The sequence below is a fragment of the Ceratotherium simum genome, chromosome 12 (genome assembly GCF_057802395.1).
Source record: "Ceratotherium simum simum isolate JZ-2026a chromosome 12, ASM5780239v1, whole genome shotgun sequence".
Classification (NCBI taxonomy): Eukaryota; Metazoa; Chordata; class Mammalia; order Perissodactyla; family Rhinocerotidae; genus Ceratotherium; species Ceratotherium simum.
This window is the reverse complement of record NC_141911.1, coordinates 35,071,704-35,098,633: the sequence shown is the minus strand read 5'-3', so window position 1 is coordinate 35,098,633 and position 26,930 is coordinate 35,071,704. Positions and strand designations below refer to the sequence as shown.

At 32.2% G+C, this 26,930-nt stretch overlaps 1 protein-coding gene and 1 pseudogene across 6 annotated transcripts in view; both read right to left on the bottom strand.

The window, feature by feature from the left end:
* LRBA (LPS responsive beige-like anchor protein) overlaps positions 1–26,930 on the bottom strand; it is a 718,950-nt gene that overhangs the window by 425,382 nt on the left and 266,638 nt on the right. For all 6 annotated transcript variants that reach the window (XM_087437546.1, XM_087437548.1, XM_087437549.1 and 3 more), the window contains exon 36: positions 25,803–25,911. In XM_087437546.1, the coding sequence (XP_087293672.1) occupies positions 25,803–25,911 (109 nt within the window). The remainder of the gene's footprint in view (positions 1–25,802; positions 25,912–26,930) is intronic.
* Positions 11,722–13,097, bottom strand: LOC147915824 (large ribosomal subunit protein eL31 pseudogene; annotated as a pseudogene).

Below are 26,930 nucleotides of genomic sequence, written 5' to 3'. Positions count from 1 at the left end.
TATAAGGATGCTCACCAAACATGGGAGAAGAAAGGAGGAACACAGTGAGGACTTCAATAAAGAGATAGAAAACATTAAAAAGAACTAATCAGAGATGAAGAATACAATAACTGAAATGAAAAATACACTAGAGTTAATCAACAACAGATTAGAAAATACAGAAGAATGAATTAGCATTCCAGAAAAGAGGGTAGTGGAAATCACCCAATTGGAACAGCAAAAAGAAAAAAGAATTTTAAAAAATGAGGATCATTTAAGGGACCTCTGGGACACCATCAAGTATACTAACATTCACATTATAGGAGTTCCAGAAGGAGAAGAGAGAGAGAAATAGCCAGAAAACCTATTTGAAGAAATAAGGGTGGAAAACTTCTCTAACCTGGCGAAGAAAACAGATATCCAAGTTAGAAAGCACAGAGAGTCCCAAACAAGAGAAACCCAAAGAGATCCACACCAAGACACATTATAATTAAAATGTCAAAAGTTAAAGATAAAGAGAGAATCTTAAAAGCAGCAAAACAACTAGTTACTATAATGGAGTCCCATAAGACTATCAGCTGATTTTTCAGTAGAAACTTTACAGGCCAGAAGGGAGTGGCATGACATATTCAAAGTGCTGAATGAAAAAAACTTACAACCAGGAATACTCTATCCAGCAAGGTTATCACTCAGAATTGAAGGACAGATGAAGAGTTTCTCAGGCGAGCAAAAAGGTAAAGGAGTTCATCCCCAGTAAACTGATGTGGCAAGAAATGTTAAAGGGACTTTTTTAAATGGAAAAGAAAAGACCATAACTAGAAATATGACAACTCTGAAAGAAAAAAGCTCACTGGTAAAGGAAAATATGTAGTAAAGGTAGTGGATCAACTGCCTAAATAGCTAGCATGAAGGTTAAAAGACAAAATCAGTAAAATAATTCATATCCACAATAAAAAGTTAAAGGATACACAAAATAAAAAGATGTAAAATATGATGTCAAAAACATAAAATGTGGGAGGGGAAAGTAAAAATAGTGCTTTTAGAATGCGCTCAAACTTAAATGACCATCAACTTAAAATAGACTGCTCTATATATAGGTTGTTATATAAGAACTTCATGGTAACCACAAACCAAAAACCAATTAGAGATACAAAAAAATAAGGAGAAAGTACAGACATAACACTAAAGAAAGTCATCAAACCACAAGGGAAGAAAGCAAGAGAAGAAGAAAGAAACAAAGAAGAACTACAAAAAAAATGAGAAAATAATCAATAAAATGGCAATAAGCATATACCTATCAATAATTACATTAAATGTAAATGGATTAAATGCTGCAATCAAAAGACATAGGGTGGAGGCTGGTCCAGTGGCGAAGTGGTTAAGTTTGCATGCTCTGCTTCAGTGGCCTGGAGTTTGTGGGTTCAGATCCCAGATGCGGAACTACAAACCACTCATCAAGCCATGCTGTGGTGGCATCCCCCATACAAAACAGAGGAAGACTGGCAAAGATGTTAGCTCAAGGCCAATCTTCCTCACCAAAAAAAAAAAGACATAGGGTGGCTGGGTGGATGAAAAAACAAGACCCATATATAAGCTGCCTAAAAAAGACTCACTTCAGATAACACACACACAGAAGAAGAAATTTCATGCAAATGAAAACGAAAAGAAAGCTAGGGTAGCAATACTTGCATCAGACAACATAGACTTTAAAACAAAGACTATAACAAGAAATGAAGAAGAGTATTACATAACCATAAAAGGATCAATCTGACAAGCTAATATAATATTGCAAATACATATGCACCCAACATAGAAGCACCTAAACACATAAAGCAAATATTAACACACATAAAGGGAGAAACTGATAGTAATACAATAATAGTAGGAGACTTTAACACCTCACTTACAGAAATGGATAGAACATCCAGACAGAAAACCATTAGGAAAACATTGACCATGATCGACACATTAGACCAGATGGACTTAATAGATATATATAGAACATGCCTTTTCAAGTGCACAAGAAACATTTTCCAGGACAGATCACATATTAGGCCACAAAACAAGTCTCAACAAATTTAAGAAAATTGAAATCATATCAGGCATCTTTTCTAATCACAACAATAGGAGAGCAGAAATCAACCATAAGAAGAAAACTGGAAAAAATTCAAATACATGGAGTCTAAACAAGATGCTACTGAACAACCAATGGATCACTGAGGAAATCAAAAAATACCTAGAGACAAATGAAAATTGAAACACAACATTCCAAAATCCATGGGATGCAGCAAAAGCAGTTCTAAGAGGGAAGTTTATAACAATACAGGCCTATCTCTGAAAGCAAGAAAAATCTCGAATAAACAATCTAAACTTATACCTAAAGGAACTAGAAAAAAAAGAACAAATGAAACCCAAAGTTAGTAAAAGGAAAGAAATAATAAAGATCAGAGCAGAAATAGAGCTAAAAAAAAAAAAAATAGAAAAGATCAATGAAACTAAGAGCTACTTGTTTGAAAAGATAAACAAAATTAATAAACCTTTAGCCAGACTCATTAAAAAAAAAAAAAAGAGAGAGAGAAGACCTGAATAAATAACATTAGAAATGAAAGAGCAGAAGTTACAACAGATTTCACAAAAATGTAGAGGATAAGAGATTATTATGAACAATTCTAAGCCAATAAATTGGATAACCTAGAAGAAATGGATGAATTCCTAGAAACATACAATCCTCCAAGACTAAATAAAGAAAGAAATAGAAAATCTGAACAGATCAATTAGTAGTAATGAAACTGAATCAGTAATAAAAAAAACTCCCAATAAACAGAAGTCCAGGACCAGAGAGCTTCACGTGAATTCTACCAAACATCTAAAGAAGAATTACTACCTACCCTTCTCAAACTATTGCAAAAATTTGAAGAAAAAGAAATGCTTACAACTCTTTCATCAAAGCCAGCATTATCCTGCTATCAAAACCAGACACAGACACTACAAAAAAAGAAAATTACAGGCCAATATCCCTGATGAACATAGATGCAAAAATTCTCAACCAACTATTAGCAAACCAAATTCAACAAGACATTAAAAGATCATAACGCCATGATCGAGTGAGATTTTCCCAGGGATGCAAGGATGGTTCAATATCCACAAATCAATTCATGTGATATACTACATTAACAAAACAAAAAATAAAAATCGTTATCATCCTAATAGACGCAGAAAAAGCTTTTGACAAAATTCAACATCGTTTATGATATAAACTCTCAATAAGGTGGGTAGAGAAGAAACATACCTCAACATAATAAAGGCCATATACGACAAACCCACAGCCAACTCCATATTCAATGGTGAAACGCTGAAAGCATTTCCTCTAAGATCAGGAACAAGACAAGCATGCCTACTCTTGCCACTTTTATTCAACATAGAAGTCCTAGCCAACATTAGAAGTCAAGCCATGGCAATCAGACAAGAAAAACAAACAGAAGGCACCCTAATTGGAAAGAAAGAAGTAAAACTGTCACTCTTTGCAGATGACATGATGCTATATATAGAAAACTCTAAAGACTCCACCAACAAACTAGTAGAATAAATGAATTCAGTAAAGTTGCAGGATACAAAATTAATATACAGAAATCAATTGAGTTTCTATATACTAATAATAATCTATTAGAAAGAGAAATTAAGAAAACAATTCCATTTACAATTGCTTCAAAAAGAAGAAAATAGCTAGGAATAAATTTAAACAAGGAGGTGAAAGATCTGTACTCTGTGAACTATAAGACACTGATGAAAAAAATTGAAAATGACACAAATAAATGGAAAGATACACCATGTTCATGGAATGGAATAATTAATATTGCTAAAATGTCCATCTGCATTTAGAGTATAGCTATTCCACATTTAGAATATAGAATATGGAAATGCAGAATAGCAATCTATAGATTCAATACAATCCCTATCAAAATACCAATGGCATTTTTCACAGAACTAAAACAAAGAATCCTAAAATTTGTATGGAACCACAAAAGACCCTGAATAGCCAAAGCAATGTTGAGAAAGAAGAACAAAGTTGAAGGTATCAAACTCCCTGGTTTCAAACTATACTACAAAGCTATAGTAATCAAAACTGTTACGGTACTGGCAAAAAAACAGACACATAGAGCAATGGAACAGAATAGAGAGCCCCCCCAAAAAAACCCACCCCTATGTGGTCAATTAATCTATGACAAAGGAGGTAAGAATACACAATGGGGAAAAGGCAGTGTCTTCAAAAAATGGTGTTGGAAAAACCGGACAGCTACATGCAAAAGAATGAAACTGGACCACTTTCTTACACCATATACAAAAATAAACTCAAAATAGATTAAAGACTTAAATGTTAAGACCTGAAACCATTAAACTCCTAGAAGAAATCATAGGCAATAAACTCTTTGACATCAGTCTTAGCAATATTTTTTTGGATCTGTCCCCTCAAGCAAGGACAACAAAAGCAAAAATACATGAGACCGCATCAAACTAAAAAGCTTTTGCACAGTGAAAGAAACCACCGACACAATGAAAAGGCAATCTAATGAACAGGAGAAGATATTTGCAAATGATATATCAGATAAGGGGTTAATATACAAAATATATAAAGAAATCATACAACTCAACAGCAAAAACACAAACAATGTGATTTAAAAATGGGCAAAGGATCTGAATAGACATTTTTCCAAAGAAGACACATGGATGGCCAAAAGACACATGAAAAGATGTTCAATATCACTAATCATAATGGAAATGCAAATCAAAACCATAATGAGATATCACCTCACACCTGTCAGAATGACTATCATCAAAAAGACAACAAATAACAAATGTTGGCAACAATATGGAGTAAGGTGAACCTTCAATGTACTCTTGGTGGGAATGTAAACTGATGCAGCCACTATGGAAAACAGCATGGTGGTTCCTCAAAAAAGTAAAAATAGATATATATATCATATAATATAGCAATTTTACTTCTGGGTATCTATTCAAAGAAAACACTAATTTGAAAATATATATGCACCCCATGTGCATTGCAGCATTATTTACGATAGCCAAGTTATGGAAGCAATCTGAGTGTTTATAAATAGATAAACGGATAAAGAAGATATGGTATACCTTCTTATACACACACCCCCCCAGACACACACACAATGAAATATTACTCAGCCATAAACAGGAGTGAAATCTTGCCATTTTTGACAACATGGATGGACCTAGAGGGTACTATGGTAAGTGAAATAAGTCAGACAGAGAAAGACAAATACCAGATGATTTCACCCATATGTTGAATCTAAAAAACAAAACAAACGAACAAATGAATGAAGGAACAACAACAACAAAAAAAACAGAAATAGACTCAGAGATACAGAGAACACATTGGTGGTGGCCAAAGGGGAAGCAGGTGGGGGACTGGGCGAAATACGTGAAGGGGATTAAGAGGTACAAACTTCCAGTTACAAAATAAATAAGTCACAGGGATGTAATATACAGTATAGGGAATATAGTCAATAATATTGTAATAACTTTGTATGGTGACAGATGGTTACTAGATTTATTGTGGTGATCATTTCCTAATGTATATAAATGTCTAATCACTACATTGTATACCTGAAACTAATATAATATTGTATGCCAACTATACTTCAATAAAAAATAAATAAATAAATAATATTTCTAGAAATTAAAAGGATGTTCAATGAAATTAGAAACTCAGAGGTGAATTAAATAGAGGAATTTGTAAATAGAAGACAGGTCAAAATTAATATGAAAAATATTTATAAGACAACATTTTTTTTACTAAGTCTTTGATGTGTATTTTACATTTGCAGCACATCTCAATATGGATTTGCCAAATTTCAAGAGTTTAATAGCCATATAGGGCTAGTGCCTACCACAGTGGACAGTACAGGTATATACAATTGATACAATCAATCAAAACTGCCAGGCAAAAAAATAAATAAATAAAAAATAAAAAAAAATAAAAAAAATAAAAAACTGCCAGGCAGTGACTCTGCTGGTGTCAGAATTGTTATGGTTACTCCCATGTAATTTGGGAATGCCTCCAATTCTCAGTTTTCTCTTCCTAAGGAAGCCATCATTCTCTTTACAGAATATATTACAATAAGATAAACAAGAAGTAATTGACTATCATATCCATGTTTCTGCTGAGGAAAACTTTTACCTTAAATAATACATTTCCTCCACCATACTAGCAACTCAATTATCTTAAGAATTTTTACATGGGAAAATAGGAAAAAGATGCAAGTTTGTAAAAAGGAAAAAGAATGCTATTTAAGTATAATTTAACAAAATGTCTTGTCTTAACAAAAATATTATACCCCCAAAAAAGTGCATTCATTTACTGCTTTCTTAATATTTTGGGTAATATTTAAAGCCAAATATCTGAATTAATTTCTCACAGTTCAGTCTTTATTTGTATATGAAGCATTATTTCTTTCTAATCTGTACTTTTAAAAATTTATAAGTATTTTATTTCAGTTTGAATCTCAGTAATATGAGTAATAACTAAAATAAGATAATAAATGACATAATTGGATTATAAGTACAAAGTAAAACACCAGGGTTCAAATCCAGATTCGAAGTCCCCTGTTAACTGCATACCTTTGGAAAATTTATTAAACCTCTCTAGCCTCAGCTTCCTTATTTTGTACAATGGGCCTAACAGTAATGCCTTCCACTTTAAAACAACTTTAGGGTCCTAAAGATAAAATGAATAATCCATGCAAAGTACTCTGAGAGACCAGCACATGGTAAGCACTTAAAAAGTTAGTCATTATTTTTATAATCATTAAGATCACCATAGCCAGCCCTGGTGATCTAGTGGTTAAGATTCACGGCTCTCACCGCCATGGCCCATGTTTGTTTCCACGTCAGAGAACCACCTGCCTGCCGGGTGTCATACTGTGGCGGCTGCGTGTTGCTGTGATGCTGAAAGCTACGCAACTGGTATTTCAAATACCAGGCAAGGTCATCCATGGTCGACAGGTTTTAGTGTAGTGGAGCTTCCAGACTAAAAGAGACTAGGAAGAAGGACCTGACCACCCACTTTCGAAAAAATTGGCTATGAAAACCCTATGAATAGCAGTGCAACATTTTTCTAATGTAGCACCGAAAGGTGAGAGGATGGCACAAAAAGACTAGCTATACACAGGGTTGCTCAGAGTTGGAATCAACTCAACGGCGCTAACAACATCAACATCTTTATTAAACATAATTGCACACAATTTAAACATCACAGTGTATAGTCCACAATAAAAGCATAAATTTAAACATAAGAAAATATTATGAAATGTCATGTTAAAAAATAAGATTTGGAAAACAGTTAAAATATAGAAGTCACAAATCACGTCTAGCTAAAACAAATGACCAATTATTTAGAAGATTGTACACTGTCTGCAAGATTTCCTTATTTTCTATTTTCACTGCCTGTATTCATTTTAATTTTTTTAATAGCACAGCTTCCAAGAGGATAAGCAATAAAATTAAATGAAAATTCAATCATGCTTGCTCCATTGGTCAATAGGCTAAAAAAGGAAATGGCAGAGAGAATTAGATGGGTTAAATTACTGGTTAATATGCTACCATGTAATTTAGGAAATACACATGGGTTCCCTGCTTTTGTATCTCATTCCCAAGTAAAAGATTCTCTTATAGAAGCAAAAGAAAAAGGATGCCACATTACAATGCAAAGCAAAAATCTTTAATTCTATAAACAATTTTAATCTATTATCTGCCAGGTGCTGTGTTATGCAATACTAATCATGAGGAAAAAAATCACTCTTTACAAAACAAAGAATCTAGAACAAGCTACTTATTGTTACTGAGAGTGTTTGTTTGAATTAAAATTTTTTACCTTCATTCTAACAAGAGGCTAAAAAACTGTTACAATACTATTGACAGTTCTTATTAGGGCAAGTTTACTAACTTTTAAATAATGTAAATAATCTTACATTGCTCTTGATACTCAAAACAAAATATGTATAAAGATACCATAAAAAGCTTGTCCAAAAGATAGAAAACATACAAAAATTTAATTTTTAAAACCATCACTAATTTAAAATATTTGATGAGTTCTTCTAAAAGGGGAGTGAGAGAGTATCATGTATATGTTAAATTTCCACAAAGGAGAAAAATTCTGTTCTTCTATAAAGATAACACCTTCACATAACACTAACTTAGAGAAAAATGCTTTTTTATGATTTGCCAGAGTGAATCATCTGAAAATTATTACCCAGACATCATGCCATTATTACTCTCTACTAAGAGATACACTCAGCAACATAGAGATAAAACAGTAAGCATGTGCTACTACGCATAAATGAATGTCATATATTATTTACATAGAAATATTTTTCTTTCCATAACTAAAGAAAAAACATTTAAAAGGTAAAAAATGGGATCTAAATTTCTTCATTTTTAGCAGCTTGCGTCTACTAAAAAATGACAGGACAGCTTTTTATCATCTTTCTTCAATTTCTGCTGGATGAAATCCAATACACCAAGAAAATAGAGATATTAAACATGGAATTATATATTTGCATTCTTCTTGACAAAGAATCCTTTCTAGGTGAACATGCAAAGTATAACTCTGGATGAGTATACTATACTACAGTTTGAGAGATCTTTCATAAAGTTCTGAGGCAAAACACTTGCATCTCCATCGATCAAATTCTCCCATCTCACCTTCAGTATATGATCAAATATGTTTTACAGGTGAACAGAGGTACACCATTACTAAAAGCAAAGATGCCACAGAGGTCAACTCTTTCAAATAACCTTAGTTAGTAAATGTTATGTGAAAAGCACTATGCTGGGAGGTTTAGGAAGATGGAAGAGTTACCCTAGGAGGAATCATAAGGAGATTAAGACATGGAAGCATGACATCCAATTATCTATTTTTTCTTTTGTTGCTTGTGCTTTTGGTGTCATATCTAAGAATCTATTTCTACATTCAAAGTCACGAAGATTTACCACTATATTTTCTTCTAAGATTTTATGGTTTAGCTCTTATATTTATGGCATTGATCCATTTTGGGTTAATCTTTATATATGGTATGAGGTAGGGATCAACTTTATTCTTTTGCATGTGGATATCCAATGGTCTCAGCACCATTTGTTGAAGAGACTATTATTCCCCATTGAATTATGTGGTCACTCTTGTCAAAAATCAATTGGCTTTCGTCATATAGATTTATTTCTGGACTCTCAATTCTATTCCTTTGGTATATATGTGTATAATTTTGCCAGTAGCCAAGTACAAAGCTTTGTAGTAAATTTTGAAATCAGGAAGTGTGAGTCCTCCAATTTTGTTCTTTTTTCTTTCAAAATTCTTTTGACTATTCAGCGCCACTTACAATTCCATTTGAATTTCACAAATAAATAATTTTTTAAATCTCCATCTGCTTTTAGGTATAATTTTTCATTCCCAAATTAAAACTTCTCATCAACTGAATTATATTCTATGGTTTAATACTCCACCAAAAACAAGGGCAAAGATGATTAATAGTTAAAACAAAGATATTTCTATTGTTAACACTCCTCTATTTGAAGTCATATAAATTTATTATGTCAGCAAATTATATTTAACAATGTAATATAAGGTAAAGAAAAAATAGCACAATACATTTGGAGAATTGGGCTAACAAATATTTTAAATTGCTTAATCAACTATACACCATGCATCCATTGGTAAAACAAGATTCTCAATAAAGGACCTGAAATATTAACAGTTTATAAACTATAATTCTAAATAAGTCCATAAGTAAAGATTATACCAAGACTTTTATTGGCTGTTCATATGTGAACTTATTAATATTTTAAAGAATGACCATTTGAGACATCTGAAAATAGCAAGTTGTAGGCAGATGCTTATAATTTATTACAAAGAACTACATTACACATGAAAAGAGCTTTCTCCAGTAATGGAGAATAATGGGCATTGAATTATAAGCATGATACCCTCTGAAGACAGATATGTGGCTCAGTGGTATCAGTAAACACCTTCTCAAAAAACTACCTATATCAATAAAAATCCCTAAAATAAATATAACTGAGTAAAGCTTCCTAAATAATGTACTGCAAATTGCTGTTTTCAAGTTCTTTGGATAAATACCAATTTGCAAAGGTACATGCACCCCTGTGTTCATTGCAGCGTTATTCACAATAGCCAAGACTTGGAAGCAACCTAAGTGCCCATCAAGGGACGAATGGATAAAGAAGATGTGGTATATATACACAATGGAATACTACTCAGCCATAAGAAATGATGAAATCCAGCCATTTGTGACAACATGGATGGACATTGAGGGTATAATGCAAAGTGAAATAAGTCAGAGGGAGAAGGTCAAATACCGTATGATTTCCTTCATTAAGTAGTAGATAATAACAACAATAAACAAACACATAGGGACAGAGATTGGATTGGTGGTTACCAGAGGGGAAGGGGGGAGGGAGGAGGGTGAAAGGGATAATTCGGTACATGTGTGTGGTGATGGGTTGTAATTAGTATTTTGGTGGTAAACATGATGTAGTCCATGCAGAAATAGAAGTACAATGATGTACACCTGAAATTTTTACAATGTTATAAACCAATGTTACTGCAATGAACAAAAAATTTAAAAAAATAAAAATAAAAAAAAATAATGTACTGCAAAGGAACAGACATAAGATTTATTTCTTCTGTTTAAAATTATTCTGCTATAACTGAAAGATATCTTAAATCCTACAATAATTAGCCCAACTTATAGTTTCATGTAAGTGCTTATCCCTACACTTAGAGAACAGAGATGTCTGAAATTATACATCATTACAAATAACCTAGTCTGACATTCTAAGAAAAAAAATCTAAATTTGCTATAAATCACTAGAAGAAAGTCACTTAGGGCAATCGCATATTTGATATACATCAGATCTATATTTAGATTAACATTTAAGATTAATATTTTAGATTCATGTTTAGGATTCAATAAGAAAGTAAACCATTCACAGTATATAACTGCCAAACCCAGCCTATAAAATGGCACTTTGAAAGAATTAAAACTATGTGAATGTCTTACGGTTTACACGTGAAGAAACACAAATGAACAGAAAAGGCCAACAAATTTTTCAGCAGCTGGAAATGCTAAATTTCATTACTGAAGAGAAATCATGCCGAGAAGCTGGCTGCCAAACAAAATTTACAATGAATGCAGGAAATCATGTAAAAGTATCAAGAAATTTTCAGTATCCAATAATAATCATAAACCTAGATTTGAAGAATGTATGGATAATAAATATGATCCCAAAAATTCTACAGCATGAGTATACAATATAGTGTTAGCCAAAAAACAACAAAATATTAAGAAATATATTTAAACATAGAAGATTTATCATTCTGATAAAGGGTATTAATTTATATGGAATATGAAACATAAATAGAAAAAACCATTTTTTTCATTAAACAAGCAACCAACTAAAGCACTGTTGAGGCTAAATGAATACACCAAGAATAATTCCTATGAAAAAGAATACTGGTTGAAGAATTTTATTTGTCTCTGCATAACAGATCTGTGACATAAGAATTTTATTTATTCTACAACTTGTGATTTCAACTCTTAGAATTTATATATACATACACACATAAACATATAAATACATATATATGTAAACATATATACACATATATATTATACATGTACATATAAATACATATGGATGAATAATATTGCATGGTATGGACATCCCACATCTTGTTTATCCATTCATCAGTTAATAGACATTTGGGTTAATTTCACTTTTTGGTAATTATGAATAACACTACTGTGAACATTCATGTACAAGGTTTTGTGTGGACATATGTTTTCTATTCTCTTCCGTATATACCTAAGAGTGGAATTACTGGGTTATATGGTTAACTCTGCGTTAACCATCTGAAGAACTCCCAAACTGTTTTCCAAAGTGGCTGCACCATTTTACATTCCCATCATTAGCATATGAGGGTTCTAATTTCATCACATCCCCATCAACTCTTGTTACTAGCTGACTGTTTGATTATAACCATCCTAGTGGGTGTGAAGTGGTATCTCACTGTGGTTTTGATTTGCATTTTCTTAATGAATAAAGATGTTGAAGATTTTTTCAATTGCTTATTGTCCATTTGTATATCACCTCTGGAGAAATATCTATTCAAAATCTCTGCCTATTTTTAAATTGTGTTATATGTCCCTTTACTGCTTTTTTTGCAGTTTTATAACTGTTTGACAATCAGCAGTCAGTTCTCATCCACACTGTCTGTAGACTTTTGAAAGTAGTGAGAGGTAGATACACAGGTAACCAAAGTATAGAGCTTGTTTGGTGAATCTTCATCCTCTTTATGTCTTCTGGACGACAGCACATGGATATGATATGGGACATTTCTATTCCATTGGCCCAGATAGCTTTGTTGAGCCTGGTATCAATGCACACATTGGGAGTTCCTGTCTCCTTCATGGCAAATTTCTGGATCTCTTTGAGTACCGGAGGGCCATGCTTCTTGAAGCCCACTCTATGGATGTGTTTGTGAATGCTGATGGTGTATTCTCTGTTCACTCTCTTGTTGATGGCAAAACAGCCCTTCTCGCCACCCTTCTTTGCAGAAGCCATTCTGCCCGGCACAGGCTGGAAATGTAGAGTACAAGGTGTCCAGGGAGAAGGAAAGTGGCCAGGCAAGTACAAGTTTGGGGTTGCCTGGAGGTGGGAGGAGCGAGGTCTCTCTTTACGGTTGTGTTTTAAAAATTATATACTCCAGATACTGGACACTTATCAGACATAGATTTGCAAATATGTTCTTCCGTTCTGTGGGCTATCTTTTCTCTTTCTTCATAATGCCTTTTGAATCCCAAACACTGTTAATTTTCATAAAGTCCAATTTAGTTATCTATTTTTTCTTTGGCTGCAACTATCAGTTTTAAAGTCTGGAAGGCTGAAAGAATTACTGTGCCTATGACAAACAGGAAGCTGAGCATGGGCAGATAATATGTAATTCAGCTTTGGAACATCCAAATTGTTTTATTTTTTATCTTTCTGAATTAACTGTGGTTATGTAATCTCTCCTTCTTTTCTCCTTAAATTTCACTTATCATTTTTTTTAAACCCAATAGTTGTGTTTTTAAAAAAAGAGTATTAGCAAAAGAAAGAATACTAAAAGAATAATTGTGTTACTTCTATAGTTATATTCTAAACTTGGAAAAAAAATCATGCATTAGTTATAATCACAAGGCATAAATTTGAATCCTATATTTTAAAAATTAAAGTAATAAGGGGGCCGGCCTGGTGGTGTAGTGGTTAAGTTCGGGAGCTCTGCTTCGGCAGTCCAGGGTTTGCAGGTTTGGATCCCAGGCGTGGGCCGATGCACCACTCATCAAGCCATGCTGTGGCAGCAGCTCATATACACAATGCAGGAAGATGGGCACAGATGTTAGCTCAGAGCTAATCTTCCTCAGCAAAAAAGAGGAGGATTGGCAATGGATGTTAGCTCAGAGCCAATCTTCCTCAGAAAAAAAAAAAAATTAAAGTAATAACATAGGCATTTTAATGAATTCTCAATGCTCCACAAAGTGGATCTGCCACTATTTACTTACTTATTCATTAACTGTTGGACATTAAGACATTTTCCAAAATTTTTCTGTTTTACTTATCTTAGTTACTAATATTTTCAAAGATATGATTGTTTTTTCTTTTAAATTATTTACATAAAAAAGTCTAAATAAAAATTAAGTCAATGATAGGCCTCACTTCAAAGAGCTTTCCAAAAGAATTTTGCTCCAGTTATACTGTTATGAGTAACATGTCTATTTAATTTTCCTTCTCCTTACTAGCATACCAGGTATAAAAAGAATTTTAATAGTTTTGCCACTTTAATTTGCACTTTTCTATTACTGACAAGTGGTATTCTCGTTCCAATCTCCATCTTTCCTCCACTTATCTATTAGGATCTTGATATTCTCAAAGTTTTACTTTATATGTAAGTAAAGATTAATACTTTATACTTCATCCAAAGTTTTTTCTAGTTTTATTTTCAGTTTTAATGTTTGTTATTTTGGTCATAAAAATGTCTGCAATGCTGAATTTATAGATCTATTCCTTTGAGACTGTCTGATAGTTTGAAACTCCAGAAAATTATTCTCTTCAGAAATCTCAAAAATCCATTATGCTGTGTACACACACACACACACACACACAGATATACTATACAAAAATACAATAGATTACTATATAAAGAAATTAAAAAATAAGGAAGCTCAGTATATATTGACTACGCTAAGATATAGTCAAAAAAAAAGCAAGGTGCAAAACAGTCTGTATACTATGCATCCATCTGTGTAAAAAGACACATGACATATTTGTATTCCCTGTATAAAAAATCTCTGGAGAAAAAAAATCCAAGAAACTGATAATGCTAATTCCCCCAGGACAAGGTTGGAAGGGAGTGGTTTTCCTAAAAACATTTTTGTATAGTTAGGAATATGAATATATTAACAACTTTTTAAAAGAATAAATTAAAAAACTCAAAGGGACGTTGGCATCTTAATAGAACCTACAAAAGTTGCAAGAAACTATTGCTCCAATCCTAACAATAACAAAATGCAAAGAAATACAAATAAACTAAATTCCAGAAAGTAACTATCCCTTACTAAGAGAATAGACCTCCAGCTCTTTTCATCCCCAGGAGAGCTACAACTTGGATGAACCTTAAAAACATTACGCTAAGTAAAAGAAGTCAGCCACAAAACACCACCTATTGTACGATACCATAATTCAGATCATACGAAATGACAATGATAGGCAAATCTATAGAGACAGAAAGCAGATTAATGGTTGTCTAGGGCTGAGGAAAATGAAGAGTGACTGATAATAGGTACAGAGTTTCTCTTCAGGTGACGAAAATATTCTAAAATTGTGGTGATGGTGACACAACTCTGAATATACTATAAGCCATTGACTTGCACATTGAAATGGGTGAACTGTATGGTATGTGAATTATATCTAATTAAATTTGGTTCTCTTTAAGTCTGTTGTACTATAATTTAACATTTTTGTAAGCTTTGGTTGTTCCAAAATTAAAAAGACAAAAACTAAAGAGACTTAACAACTAATTGTAATGTGTAGTCCTTGAATGGATCCTTGTCAGAACAACTAGCTGATCATGATATTTTTGAACCAATAGAGGAAATCTGAATATAGACTAGGAATTAGAAGATATTAGTAAATTACTGTTACTTATTTTTACAAATGGTAATGATATAGTTATATAGGAAAATATCCTCATGTTTTAGAGCATCATATTAACATATTAAGTGGTCATTTTTCACGAAGTCTATAATTAACATTAAAACATTTCAACAACAACAAAAAAATCAAACACATGGCAAAATGTTACAGTTGTTAAATTTAGGAGATGATGTTTGTTATACTATTCCTTCACATATTTATTTAAATTTTAATAATAAAAAGTAAAAAACAATACATAAAACTCCAAAAAATGTTGCATTAGCTTAATGATTGAGTGATGTGCAATAAGAAAAAAAAAAGATCCATGAAACACAACAGAATCATTTGAAATAAGACTTAACAAACATGAGAGTATAATACACGATAAAGAAAGCTATGCAAACCAGAGACATGATTTTGGAGAAACTGGCTAAAGCATTTGCAGAAAATCAAATTAGAGTCTGATCTTGTACAATACTAAGAAAAATACCTCAGATATTTTAAAAATAAAAAAATAAGGACTACAGCCATAGAAAATCTATAAGAAAATATAGAACATTTAAATAATCTTAAAATGGGAAAGAACTTACTAAATCTAAAAATAATGAAAAAGGAAAACCTTTAAATTGGATTATATTAAAATGTATCCAATTCAACTAGTACTATAAGTCCTAGCTAGAGCAATAAGGCAAGAAAAAGAAATAAAATGTATCAGAACCAGAAAGGAAGAAGTAAAGTTGTCTCTATTTGCAAATGACATAATTTTATATATAGAAAATCCTAAAAACTCAACCAAAAAACTGTTAGATCTAATCAATAAATTCAGTAAAGTTTTGAGATACGAAATTAACATACAAAAATCAGTAGCTTTTCTGTAGGCTAACAACAAAATTTCTGAAAAAGAAATAAAGAAATTGATCCCATTTACAATAGCATCAAAATCAATAAAATACTCAGGAATAAAGTTAACTAAGGAAGTGAAAGGTCTACACTACAAGACATTGATAAAAGAAATCAAAGAAGTCACAAATAAATGGAAAGGTATCTTGTGTGCATAGACTGGAAGAATTAATATTGTTAAAATGTCAATATTCCCAAAAGCCATCTATAGATTCAATGTAATCCCTATCAAGATTCCAATGGCATTTTTTACAGAAGTAGAAAAAACACTCATAAAATTTATAACCACAAAAAGACCCTAAACAGCCAAAGAAACCTGAGAAAGAAGAACAAAACAGGAGGTATCACACTTCCTGATTTCAATGATACTATAAAGCTAGAGTCATCAAAACAGTATGGTACTGGCATAACAACAGACAAACAGACCAATGGAACAGAATTGAGAGCCCAGAAATAAACCCAAGCATATACGGTCAACTAATATTTGACAAGGGAGCCAAGAATATTCAATGGAGAAAAGACAGTCACTTCAATAAATAGTGCTGGGATAACTAGATATTCACACCGAAAAGAATGAAACTTGACCTGTATCTTACACTACTCACAAAAATTAACTCAAAATGGATGAAAGACTCAAATGTAAGCCTGAAACTAGGAAACTCCTAGAAGAAAACATAAGAACAAAGATCCTTGACATAGGTCTGGGTAATGATTTTTTGGATATGACAACTAAAGCATGAGCAACAATAAATAAGCGAGACTACATCAAACTAAAAAGCTTCTGCACAGCAAAAGAAACCATCAACAAAGTGAAAAGACAACATACAGAATGGGAAAAAATATTTGTAAACCATGAATCTGATAAGGGGTTAATATCCAAAACACATAAAGAACTCATACAACTCAAACAGCAAAAAAACAAAACAACCCAATTAAAAAATGGGCAAAGGACCTGAATAGACATTTCTCCAAAGATATAGAAAGGTCAACAGATACACAAAAAGACGCTCAACATCATAACAACATCACTAGTCATTAGGGAAATGCATAATCCTTATGATTCTAATTTGGTGAGTAGGTAATTTCATTGAATGAGTAAATGATTATATCTATATTTTAAAAAGACAATAGGGTATATGGAACCTTCACACTACTTTTGCAACTTCGTGTAAGTCTATAATTATTTCAAGCTAAAGTTAAAAGAAGGGCCGGCCCTGTGGCTTGGTGGTTAAGTGCGCGCGCTGCGATGCTGGCGGCCCGGGTTCGGATCCCGGGTGCGCATCGAGGCACCACTTCTCTGTCCATCCTGAGGCCGAGTCCCACATACAGCAACTAGAAGGGTGTGCAGCTGTGACATACAACTATCTACTGGGGCTTTGGGGGCAAAAAATTAAAAAAAAATAAAAAAAAAAAAATCTTTAAAGTTAAAAGAAAAACAATGGAGATAAACAGTTGTTAAAGCTAGACAATGGATGATTTTTATTCTTTATATTTTTCATTATTTTCTAAACTTTCTATAATAACCATGTATCATTATTGTAAATTAAAAAAAGCAAATGACCATCAATCAAAAAAAATGCAAAGATTGAAGAGATAAATTGGATAATTCCTCATAATTAACTTTAAAATTGGTAGTTTAAGTCTCTAATATATTTGTTAATATGCTTCATATTTCTTCAGAATTGCCGAGTATATGTTGAATAATATATTATTGCAACAGCAAAACAGTTCATGATACCTTGAGGTCAAGAGAGGATACAGGGACAGAGACTACACTGGGTTATTGTTATGAGACCTGGGTTCTGCTTCAAAAATTATCAGTTTACTTAAATCTGTGACGAAGACCAAATCACATTGTCTCAATCTATCCTGCATACTTCACAGATTTGTTGTGGTACTGAAATGAGAAAACGTATACTAAACCACTTAGTAGATGATGTTAGAGAAGCCACATAGCAAAGTGGTACTAAATGTATACTCTGTATCAGACTACTTGGGTTCAAATCCTATCTTCATCACATATTAGCTGTACAATCTAGAAAAAATCACTTAACTTCTCTGTGCTTCAAGTTTCCTTATCTGTAAAACTGGGATGATAATCATAATAATACTTAAAGGATTGTTACCAAAATTTATTTTATACTTGCTAGAATTTAGATAAATAAGTGGTGGTAGAGAGCTGTTTATTAATTGTTTTAAAAACTTAAAAATACTTAACTGGCAAAAATAGGTTCACTATCCTATTGAAAATATTTTGTTTCCTAATGTGAAAAAATATTTGAAAAATATATAGATTGCTATAAGAATTAATCAAGTGATTTCATAACCTTTATTTCATAAAAAAATGTTTTTATTACTTCAAATAAGCTGACCGGTCACCTAACGAATGGAATTCAGTTCCACTGAAGCTAATAAGAAGTGAGTTCTACTGGATAGTAGATGAAATTCAAAGCATCATCAGCCAAAAGAACACTAAGAAATTCTTACTGAACTGGATTTTTACTTATATAGATTCCAAAATAAAATTATTACGTGGTAATCTTGATCACGTGTTTTACAGATATCATATTAGTTAAATAAACTAAACTTTAACAGAAAAATTATCTTAACAAAAAGATTGTTATGAATTGTATACATACATACACCATATTTACAAGACAGGGTCAATGTTGTGCACGATATAATATTTTAATAAATATTCTATTTACAGCTGTAAGATTAAAAAATAAAGTTAAGATATACACCTAATCAATGATGTCATGACATTCAAGGAACCTCTACATAAATCAAAAGCAGAAGATATCAAGGATATCCCACTCCAATGATAATCATGCAATGAACCAAAGAGATGTGCATTTCAGATCTACACTGTCATCAATCGTTTGATAATAAATGAAACAAGTCAACTACTTTATAACCACAAATGGTATATTAAATACATGACAACATCTCTTTTTAGTAGAAGGAAGCAACTAGCAGTAAAGTTCAGATATATTATTAAGGAATGCACAGCATGAATTCAAGGCTGAATATACATAACCTTTAAAATATAATGTCTAGGAAATAATATGCTTCATCTTGTAGAGTATTATTTAAGATTTAAGAGCAATATAGATAGAAATACATTAAACAGGAGCACACCTCAATCAATTGGGGTTTTGTGGTATAAACTAAGGGAATTCTTTTTCAATGAAAAAAGACTAGTAAATATAAAAAATATATGCTCTCTTAAAATTGACTCTCGTGGAACAGTTGAACAAACATATTTTCTCCACTAAAAATTTAAGTAACAATAAAATTTTTCTGGAAATATTTGTTTTTATTTAGATATTTTATCGTCATGCTTTATAATATTACTATACTATATTGCAAATCTCATAGCAAGATGATACAGATTAAAATGAAAAACTGTACTAGAAAGCATAAAATTAAATAGCTCAGAATGAAGCTGCTGTGTATGCCAGGATTAAATCCTATTTACACAATCTATAGAAATCTAATAAAGTGTGAACCAAATTCATAGATTAGAGATTAAGAGATAAATTGCCTTGATCTGGATCCTAGTTGTAACTCTAGGTTATTTCTTCTTTATGCTGTTTTTTCATTTTCAAAATGAGAGATAACAACAGCAGTATTACCTCAGAGGTTTATTGTAAGGATTAAATTAGTTAAAACTTATAAAGCACTCATAACAGTTCCTGATACAAAATAAGGACTCATGCAATATCAGCTACTGTTGTCACCATCACCCCTCATCTAAATTGCAAATATATATACTGTTTGGGTCAAATCAGCTTAATCTCTTGCATAACACACTGTTTTAGAAGTATTTTTCCTCTTTTCAATTCCACAGGTTTTCCCTTTCCTCATTCTCTCCCATTTACACACACAAAAACACATATACCACCACCACCATGATCACTAAAAATTCAAATAAAAAGAATAAACTGCAGTCTTAACCCACAGTTACAAAGTAATTTCTCCATAATCAGTTAGAAAGGACATTAAGGAATAGGTTCCAGGTTAATAGTAAGCTGAAGTGGCAATTAAATTTTTTTCTTCAATTTCTAAAAAATTAGCAAAAACAATTTTTTAAACAAAAAAAATTAAACAGAACCAACCAAACACAAAAGGAACACACCATAAAGCACTGAACATTAAATAATTGGTTGCCATGAGGAAAATAAACATACTGGAACTAGAACTAAGGGTGCAGCAAAGCTCAGTTCTTAACCACGTCCCCATGAGCCCAAAGCAATACTGGTTAGGTTGACAAAATTCTGAGAATTTTTCTTAATGTCTTCATATACGGAGAGAAACAAATTGAGTAGATATCATTATCTCTTGTTTCTTTTAATTGAAAAAGCAATTATGCTGGAAAAACCTACAGTGCAAAAATTGGTGAAGCAAGGAAGTGAAAAATAGGGCTGACTTCCCAGGACAGAAGTAAACTCCAGACTACTTACTCTCTAAACTGACAGATAATGATTCAAAGCGTAAGCTGATGAGAATTGTCGACAGCTTCTAATAAGATGGAATGAACTTGGTAGAAAACACTTAATCTTACAAGAGAAAGCAAAAGTTAGGTGTGCTAAGAAAGCCTCCTTGCCAATCTCAAAGATCTCTCTCCCTCTCTTCATGATAGGCTATATAATATTGTACAAAAATCAAACCAGCTCAGAGATGGAAAAAATTAGCTTTACATATAGTGGGGAGAAGGGAAGAGGTCACTAAGTTTCTGTTTGTGTAAGCCAACAGAGTATCTGAGCATAACATTCTAACCATAAACAAGATGAAAAGTAAAAGCATGATAGTTATGCAAACATATATCACCAATCAATGAATAAATAAACAAGCTAAATAATAAAATTTTATAATAAAAATGGACAATTCTATACAAAAGACAAAGAATCCTAGGAAAACATATAACAAAAAACAAAAGGAAATTCATCATGATTACTTTCTTCTAATGAACAATATAAAAATATAATTCAAAAAAACCAAACAGAAAAAAAGATAAAAGTCAAAATAAGTGAATAAGGTAAAGAGAGAGGTTGAAGACTAAATAAACAAAATGAAGAACAAAATAGAATCATTACAGACAAATAAATTACAAACATCAAGGACAAAATTAAAAACTAAAAACTTAATTCCTGATGGCTAGAGATCAAAGAAGGTAAAGCAATTAAGAAATAACTAATAGATATGAAAGACAAACACATATCTAACATAGATTAATGTGTCACTAAATAAAGAAAAAGAAAAGAATATGGAAAAAATATTTTAAAATTTAAAAAAATTTCCAAGAACTGGAGGAAAAGTCTGAATTTGCAAATTATAACAAAGACTGTTGTCCAGAAAATTTGATAAATAATGTTCAATATTGAATTATATTGCTGTTAAGGAACTGAAATTCATGGACAAATAAAGAAATCTCAGGCAGAAAAGCAAATCATCAATTGAGGGAAAATATCAGACTAGACTCAAACTTGTCTGAAAGAAACATTCAAAGGCAGAAAACAATGACGCAACGTCTACAATTTTTAAAGGAATGCAAGTATTAGCCACGAATATTAAATCCATCAGGATGCCATTCAAATACAAAGAGTACAGGCAAATATTCTTAAACATAAAAGAATTTTAAGTTTACAGCACACATGAGCCCCTTATGGGGGAAAAAAAATGATGAAACCTAGTCAATGAAGATTTGAGTCAAAAGAAAGAACCTAGAAATTAAGAAACCGTGACTAAATAAAATAGGGGGTGAATTTGCTTAAATATAGAACCAACACTCAAGTACTAATCAGAATTGTGATTACAAAACATGGATGTTATATATTTAGAGAGTATAAAAATTAAAATATAATTTTGAAAATTGGGAAGTAAAGGGAGAAAAATGAAAAGAAAGTATAAGAGGACTAATGCCCTCAGCTTTCATAGCAGGTTGTGACCTGAAACATGCAATTTAAAAAACAATGACATGAATACTCTAAAAAGAAGTGAATAATATGGCTTGGTGAATTATAACTCAATAAAGCTCTTATTTAAAAACATATGCTGTCAACCTCTTAATTTTTTCATAATTTATTATTAACTTCCTGTTCTTTGAGAAAACAATGGTTCTTTTGTTAAAAAAAATATTTCCTTCTGTTTTTCTCCGTTTTTATTTTGTTACATTTACATATAATGCTACAATAAACAGCCTTGTATATCTGTCCTTACATACTATTACTTTTATTTCTAAGAGATATATTCACAGAATAGGATTATTGGGTAAATGGGTGTTTGTGCATGTCTATATAACTCTTATTAAAATACATATGCCCATACTGCCTTTCCATGAGATTAAAAATGTACATTTCCACTAAAAACAAAAAAGAATACCATTGTCCATATCATCTCCCCTGTTCCTTCAGCAGTACGTTATCACTCTTTTTAGTTTCTCTCAATCTGAGAAGATAGAATTGATAGATCATGATTTACCTAATTTACTTTTCCTTGAATATTTGTGTATTTAAGTGTCATTTTATGTTACTTGTCACTTACATTCTGCTGTGAATTTCCTATTCATACCTTCTGAGGATTTGTCTATTGGGTTATTCTTCTGTTATCATTTCATAAGAATTATTAATATAGTGAACATACTAATCATTTATCAGTCTTTCCATGTTCCATTATGTCTTTCCACGTTATTGATGGTATCTTTCCTCAGCTTAATGTTACATGTACTAATAGATGTTTACTTTTATACTTTCTAAGTGTCCTGTCTTGGTTACGAAATTCTCGCACATACCTCAGTTCCACTTTTACAGTTTTCCAAAGATTTTTCTAAAATATTTACTATCTCACCTTTCATCCTATATTCTTACTCCATCTGAAAGATTTTTGTATATTCTGTCTTAATAGTATTGTTTTAATTAGCACTGTTTATCTGCAAAGGCAAATATGTCCTCAATATTCTTTTTCATAAATCTTAAGGCTATATTACAACATTTATTTTCCCATATTAACTGGATATTTGGATAGCCAAATATATTATTTGTAAGTTTTTAATATTTGGATATTTTTAAAGGAGATATTTGAATTCCAACTTACTCCACCATTATTCTAATAGAATGGTATGCTGATAGATACTGTATTGAATTTACATGTTAATTTGAGAAAAACTGACATTTTTGTGACATTAAAATTTTCTCTTTTTGCCTATAAAGGACATTATGGAGACAAGTGGAGAAATATGAACAAGATGTGTAGATTAAATAATAGCACGGTAACAATGTTGATTTTCTGATTTGATAACTGTACAAGATTGAATCAGAGAATGGGCTTAGGAAATTCTCCCTCAAGTAATTAAAGATAAAAGGGTATCATGACTTCAACTTACTCTCAAATTCAGAAAAACAAAGAAAAAGAGGGAGAGAAGCTAATGTAGTAAAACTTTAACAATCACAGAATCTAGGAGAATGGTGAAAAGGAGTTCTTGTATTACTCTTGTAATTTTCCTGTAAATCTCAAATTATTTCAAAATAAAAAACTGATTCTCTCTGTCTCTGTCACACACACATAAACACAGATAGCAAGATATACTATCCAGCATGGAATGATTTCCATTAGTTTATATTTTGTTTTGTATTAATAAGATTTTATAGTTTTGTATCAAATAGTATCTATATTTCTTATAGAATTTGACCCAAAATATTATTTTTGTCTTAATGTAAACAGACTATATTTCTGATTTCCATTCTTAGCTGACTACTGCTTGCTAGTCAAAAGAAAAGCTATTAATTTTTTGCACATTTATCTTGTATCCAATAATCCTATCAAAGTCCTTATTAATACTGGTAGAAAAATGTTAAAGAATCTCTTAGATTTTCCTAGATCATAGCATCGGCAATCTGAAAGTAATATTATTTCTTCTTTTCTAGCATTTATATTAACTATATCTTGCAAGAACATCAAAAAAATTTATTAAATAATGGTGGTAGTAGGCATCACTCTTTTTTTCCTGATTTTAAGTTTTGTTTTTTTGTGTGTGTGTGAAGAAGATGAGCCCTGAGCTAACATCCATGCCAATCCTCCTAATGGTGGTAGTGGGCATCACTCTTTTTTTCCTGATTTTAAGTTTTGTTGGTTTTTGGTTTTTTGCTTTTTTGTGACGAAGATCAGCCCTGAGCTAACATCCATGCCAATCCTTCTCTTTTTACTGAGGAAGACTGGCCCTGAGCTAACATCTATTGCCAATCCTCCTCCTTTTTTTCCCTTTTTCTCCCCAAAGCCCCACTAGATAGTTGTATGTCATAGTTGCACATCCTCCTAGTTGCTGTATGTGGGACATCGCCTCAGCATGGCGGGACAAGTGGTGTATCGGTGCGCGCCCAGGATCTGAACCCGGGCCACCAGTAGCAGAGCACATGCACTGAACCACTAAGCCACAGGGCCAGCCCCCTTTCCTGATTTTAATAGAAATGACTTTAACCATTTAAAATGATGTTTAGTAAATAGTCTTTATCATATTCAAATTGTTTTCTTACATACATTTTTTCTCAGAGCTTTATTAGGGCTGGCTGGTAATATTTATCATATGCTTTTCCCTACATTTATTGATATCCTCACATGATTTTTCTATTTTTAATTTGTTGATATAATTTATTTTCTAGGTAGATATCTTAATATTAAACCATCTTTGGATTTCATGAATAAATTCTAAGTGGTTATACCATAAATTCTTTCATTACATTGTTGGATTATGTTAGTTAAATTTTAGTTAGAATTTTATACCCATATTCTTAAGTGAAATTAGTCTTCTGGAGTTTTATTTTTCCAGTATATTTTTCATGTAACGACAGTTATATAAAGTGCACTGAGGAAGTTTTCATCTTTTTTAATGTACCAGAAAAATATCAGCAATATTTGAATCAACTGCTCTTAACATGTTAGAAAGAACCCAAACAGTGTTTTTTAATTTTTGCCCAATTCTTAGCAAATGTTCTTGTCAAATTTTCTAGTTCACCTTAGATGTGAATTTGGGTATTTATATAGCTACAACACCACTAATTTCCTCTATGAATTCACATATGTTACATATGTTCAGGTGCAACTGTTGAGATAAGCAGTGGTCTCAGAATGGATCCTGTCACTTGGTCCTCCTGTGAGGATCCCAGAAGAAAGCTGTATGCTCCCTCATTTCCTCAGCTATAAAGATTAGCATGATCTCAAACCTTAAGGGTAAACTAACTTCATGCCTCTGTGTTCAGCTTTTCTCTAGAAACCTGGAAGATCTTATCTCTACCACAGGGGTTTTCATTTCTGGTTAACTAGTCCTGTCTTGCCCAGAGAGGGCAAAAGTCCTTCACTAACTCACTTTATTGGAAAACTATCAGAGCCAAGATCCAGCTCACATGGTTAAGATCAGGTCAGCCAAACACAAAAGTTGTTACAAGCAACTTGTAGATGAAATGAAGTTGAGACTGGAGGGTTATAGAGACTTGTACTATCTTCCTTAAACTCCCCATGAATCTCTCACAAATTAATTTTTAATTTTTTGATGATATACGTTTGCTTACACTATATTGCCATTTTACCTATTCGGTTTCCCAAGATTATCACTAAAAAACAGTAATTTCCTCACACCAACCATGTGTTTAACCTACCTCAAATTCCGCATGTCTGTGAATATCCTCTGCTCTCTGCCTGCTGAGGATAAATTCAGCTTCATTTGCTACTCTTACTAGATGATCCTTCATTGTTTGGCTAAGTAACCTATAAAGAGAGAAATATTGTCAAGTAAATATATGTACACACACACACAACATATATGATTATTCACTGCTCAAAGGTGGTATATGTTGTTCTTTGGGGAGGAAGGAACATTTTCTTTTCTGACCTCATACCCAATAAAGTACCATTAATCACACTAAATAATTGAAGACTATAACAGCAAAAGGTTATCCTTCTGGCAACAATAGATTAGCTTTTATCAGACTAGCTATCCAACAAATGCAACTAAAAATGCTGGATTAAATGTGTGTTTTAATCTTTTTAAAGGTATTGGAGAGTTTCCAAGGCAGTCACGATATAAGGAGCCAAGATCCTAGAGAAGAAAGCACACAGAAGACATTCAACATGACTTTTCCCATTGAAGTATTTGCTATTCACAGGTGGGAACAGAGAATCTAAACAGAGTTATTATCAGTCTTACAGAGCTAGGGAGATAAAAGCTGAATTTTATAACCTATCAAGGTGGAGGGGTCCTAATATATTACCCAGGCTTACAGAAGGAACCCAATTATAGCCCAGGAAACAGGAAATAGACCAGGCCTCAAAGACATTGAAACAGACCCTCAAACAACTTTATGGTATTTAGATTAACTGATAGCAAAAAAGCTAAATGAAGCTTTCAGAATCTCACAGCGTGGAGAGAAAAAAACAGAAATATCAATGCAGGAGGGCCACAGTAAAACCCCAGAATTTCAGAAGATCTCAGAAAGGCAAACTGGAAATAGAGCAAACTCTCACAAAGAGTTAAAAAACTCCATATTTGAATCAGCTCAGTTCCTAAATCAACATAATCAGCACCTCCTCTAACTGCTAATCAGAAATCATAAGGAAATCCTCTCCAGAGGAAGATATCATCATCTAGGAACTTAAATTTACCCCTAAAATTTTAAAATACAATTTCCAACATTCAATCACCAATTATCAGGCATAACAGGAGACAATACCAAATGAACGAAAACCAAATAGAAGCCAACTCACAGAAAATCAAAATAGTAAAGTTT